General features: G+C 38.4%; 1 protein-coding gene across 1 annotated transcript in view; it reads left to right on the top strand.

Annotated features, from left to right (window-relative positions):
- Positions 1-2,390: 2,390 nt before the first annotated feature.
- The window catches only part of LOC122247424 (uncharacterized), a 16,574-nt gene continuing 15,008 nt past the window's right edge, over positions 2,391-3,956 (top strand). Inside the window, exon 1 of the mRNA XM_043006710.2 lies at positions 2,391-3,293. Coding sequence (XP_042862644.2) covers positions 3,260-3,293 — 34 coding nt within the window. The 5' untranslated portion in view covers positions 2,391-3,259. The remainder of the gene's footprint in view (positions 3,294-3,956) is intronic.

Genomic DNA, 3,956 nt, shown 5'->3' with positions numbered 1-3,956 from the left:
AAAAAATATATTCAGGATAATCATATTGATTAAGACTACAAGACTAATAATGATAATAGTAATGATAGTAATAACAATGACAATAATTATCGTATTAATTACGATAATGATTATGATGATAAGATTAATGATAGTAATGGCAATGATAATGATAAAAAGTGATGATAATGATAATAATAATTATTATCATCCTAATGATACTGATTACAATAATGATAATGATTATAATCATATTGATGATAATAGCAATGATAATGATAATTATACAAATAATAACAATGATAGTAATGATGATATTAAAGATAATGATAGAAATGATTTTGATAATTATCATTATGAATGATAAAGTGATGATGACAATGATAATTTTGATTGCGATTATAGTAATGATAATGATAATAATGATGATAACGATGATGATGATGATGAAAATGGTAATGATGGCAGTGATAATAATGATAATGATAGTAACAATCCCGATTATCATTTCAAGGAATAATCATGATAATAATGATAATGATTATAATGATACTGAATTATCACAATAAGAATAATAACAGTGTTGATTAATATTAAAATAATTATGAAAATTATATCAATAGCATCTTATGGCGCTATGATGTCAATGAAGATGAGAATAAGGATAGCAATAATGATGACATGAAAATATTAATAATGATAATAACAGTCGGAATGACAGTGATTTAAAAGGATAATGATAATGATGATTACATAATGATTCATCAATAATGCAACAATATTTCAATGATAATTCTACGACAATTCAACAATTGAAAAATAATTCAACAACAATTCAACAAAAATTCAACAATTCAACAAAAAGGCAACAATCTCTGAAGAACACTCCAACAATAATGCGACAATAATTCAATATCAATTCAAAAGTAATTTAACAACAATCCAAGAACAATTTAACAATAATGCAACAATAATTTAGTAACAATTCAAAAATAATTCAGCAATCCAAAAACAATTCAACAACAATTCAAAGATAATTAAATAATCCAAAACAATTCAACAATAATGCAACAACAACTCAAAACCAATTAAACAAACCAAAACAATGCAACAGCAATTCAACAACAATTCAACAGAACGTCAAGACCATAAGACCATCTGGCGACGCCAACCAAGATCGCTAACGAAGCCAAAGGTGCCAAAGGTGCCAAAGGTGCCAAAGGGAGTGACTTCCTTGTGCCAATGAGTTGTGCATTGCCGGCAGTAGCTTTGTCATTCTGACTCTTTCTTCCTCTTCTTTGGCGTTGGTTTGCTTGTTTGTTTGTTTGTTTGTTGGGGTGTTGTTTTTTGTCGTCTGTTTAATATTTAGTGTCTACTTTCTGTTTTTTGTTTATTTTCTTATTGTCGTTTCGGTTTATTATTGTTATTACTATAATCATTATCAGTGTCATTATCCTAATCACTTGTATTCTCGTTATTGGTGCTATATTTATCTTTATAATTACTGTTGATATAATCATTATCATTATTGTCATTCTAATTAATCATTTTTATATAATTCTTCATCTTTCTCCTTCTATATCATCATTCTTCTTTTCCCTCTTCCTCTTCCTCCTTCTCTTCCACCCTCGACATCCTCTTCCCCCTTATCCCTCCTCCTTTTCCTCTTCATCTTCCTCCTTCTCGCCCACCCTCCTTATCGACCTCCTCTCCCTCCTTATCCCTCATCCTTTATCTATTCCTCTTCCTCTTCCTCCTCCTTCTCTCTTTTTTTTTCCTTCGCCATGCCTACAGGGTCGATCTGCAGTGTCACGAAGTTAAAACATCCACATCTTCCGCATGAGATTCGTGCCCTTGTTTCCACGCGGCCAAAATAACGTGTTGGATAAGCGTGTGTTAGGCATGACATACTATTGTCTTTTATGCTTATCTGTGTACGTACAGCTCGCAGCCTACACTAATCACGATTGTATAGAAAAGAAGCAATTGATTTGAAGGTTTTTCGCTCTCTCTTTCTCTCCCTCTCTCTCTCTCTCTCTCTCTCTCTGTATCCTTCTTTCTTTACTGATTCCTTTTTTTATGAACGGACTCTCAAGGGTAGCGAGAGCACCGGTATTTTCGTAAAAATCAAATTCCAGCAAAGTCGCTCAGCACGCGCGCCTGGCCTCTGTGTTTCGGGCTATCTGGCGACCTCTGGCATCACCTCCTCCTCCTCCTCCTCCTCCTCCTCCTCCTCCTAGCCCCATCTCCCTCCCTCCTCCTTCACAACTCCCTCCCTTCTCCCTCTCCCCCACCCCTAACTCCCTGCCTCCCTACCTCCTTCCGCTTCAATCCCCCCTCGCCTCCGTCCTCCTACCGACCCTCCGCCCTCCCCCCCACCTTCCCTCCTCCTCCTCAGTCTTCCAGGAGTTGAATCGGTGCTGGAGCGCGCTTGGCTCCAGTGGCAAACTCCCGCTGGTCGCCACGGACGTCTCCCGCTCCCTCTCGCTCCGTTCCCTCTTCTCCGTCGCCACTCGCTCGCTCGCTTGCTCCCGCGCACACTTCGCTTCGCACGCGCGCGCCCTTGCATGATCGGAAGGAGGTTTGATCAGTTTAATTAAAGCGTCGCTCTTTCGCCTGGAAGTGTTGAGGATTCTTAGTAGTGATAGAGAGAGAGAGAGAAAGAAAGAACACCTCTTTAGTCCAGGAAGACGAGGAAGGGCACGCGGGAATTATCTCTTCGGCAAGAGAAGGATTTTTCGGCCAATTCTCACGGGAGATTTCAACGCAGCAGCAAGGAGGTATCCCACAGGATTAAAATTGTCGGTCGGGATTGCATGACGCGTCGCCTGTGCATGATGGTGTGTGTCTGTGAAGTTTTATGATGATAATGGAAATTGGTAAAAGGAATTGGAAAACACAGAAACGACCAGGAGGAATTTTAGCCTATTAGTTATTGCTCAAAATCAGAAACCCAAAAATAGCAATTAGAGATATACTGATAAATTAAAAATAGCAACGTCAAGTCAAAAATAGCAACGACGACAACATAAGAGTCGACAATACGTAAATAACAGTGAAAGTGCCAGTAAAAAAATAATTAAAAAGTTGTGCCATTTTGAGAAATTTGGAGTAAAACTTGACGTGCCAAAACATAAACAAAACAAAAAATATAAACAGAGAATTTCCTTTAATACTGTCTCAAAATCAAAGAGAGAAGCGAGTGGTCGAGGAAGGAAAAACTGTCCGTTACTTACCCCACATTACCTGAGGAACACAAGAGAGAGAAAAAAAATACAAAATGCCAAACAGACGGGAATGGTCAATTCAAACAGGTGAGTTTCCCCTCTCTAGCGCTACGTTTTCTTTCATTTCCAGACAGATATTTCAAGAAAAAGTAAGTCCTTTCGTCCTTTCTGAAAACAACAGACAAGTTTTTCTTATTGCAAAAGAGTGACCAAAGGAAGGACACACAGACGCGAAGGTTAAAATCTTTGAGTTCTTTTATTGCATTAAATTATACTTCGCCTGAACATCTGATGATGTTCAGGCGAACAACTCCACATCAAGCCTCATAAAGTGCTGGATTTTTTTTTTTTTTTTTTTTTTTTGTGTACTTCCTTATTTCTTTCTAGAGTTCTCTTTTTATGCGTCTCTATTTCTCTCTCTCTCTCTCTCTCTCTCTCTCTCTCTCTCTCTCTCTCTCTCTCTCTCTCTCTCTCTCTCTCTCTCTCTCTCTCTCTCTCTCTCTCTCTCCCTCTCTCCCCTCTCTCTCTCTCCATCTATCTATCTATCTATCTCTCACTAACTCTTCCTCTCTCGCTCTCACTCTATCTCTCTCACTCTCTCTCTCTTTCTCTGTCTCTCTCTATCTCACTCACTCACTCACTCTCTCTCTCTCTCTCTCTCTCTCTCTCTCTCTCTCTCTCTCTCTCTCTCTCTCTCTCTCTCTCTCTCTCTCTCTCTCACTCACTCACTCACTCTTCCTCTCTCGCTCT

This window comes from Penaeus japonicus, unplaced genomic scaffold (genome assembly GCF_977035675.1).
Source record: "Penaeus japonicus unplaced genomic scaffold, GWHDUDI00000001_assembly GWHDUDI00000020, whole genome shotgun sequence".
Taxonomy (NCBI): domain Eukaryota; kingdom Metazoa; phylum Arthropoda; class Malacostraca; order Decapoda; family Penaeidae; genus Penaeus; species Penaeus japonicus.
Note: the sequence above shows the minus strand (reverse complement) of the source record. Positions and strands in the feature narration are given on the sequence as shown.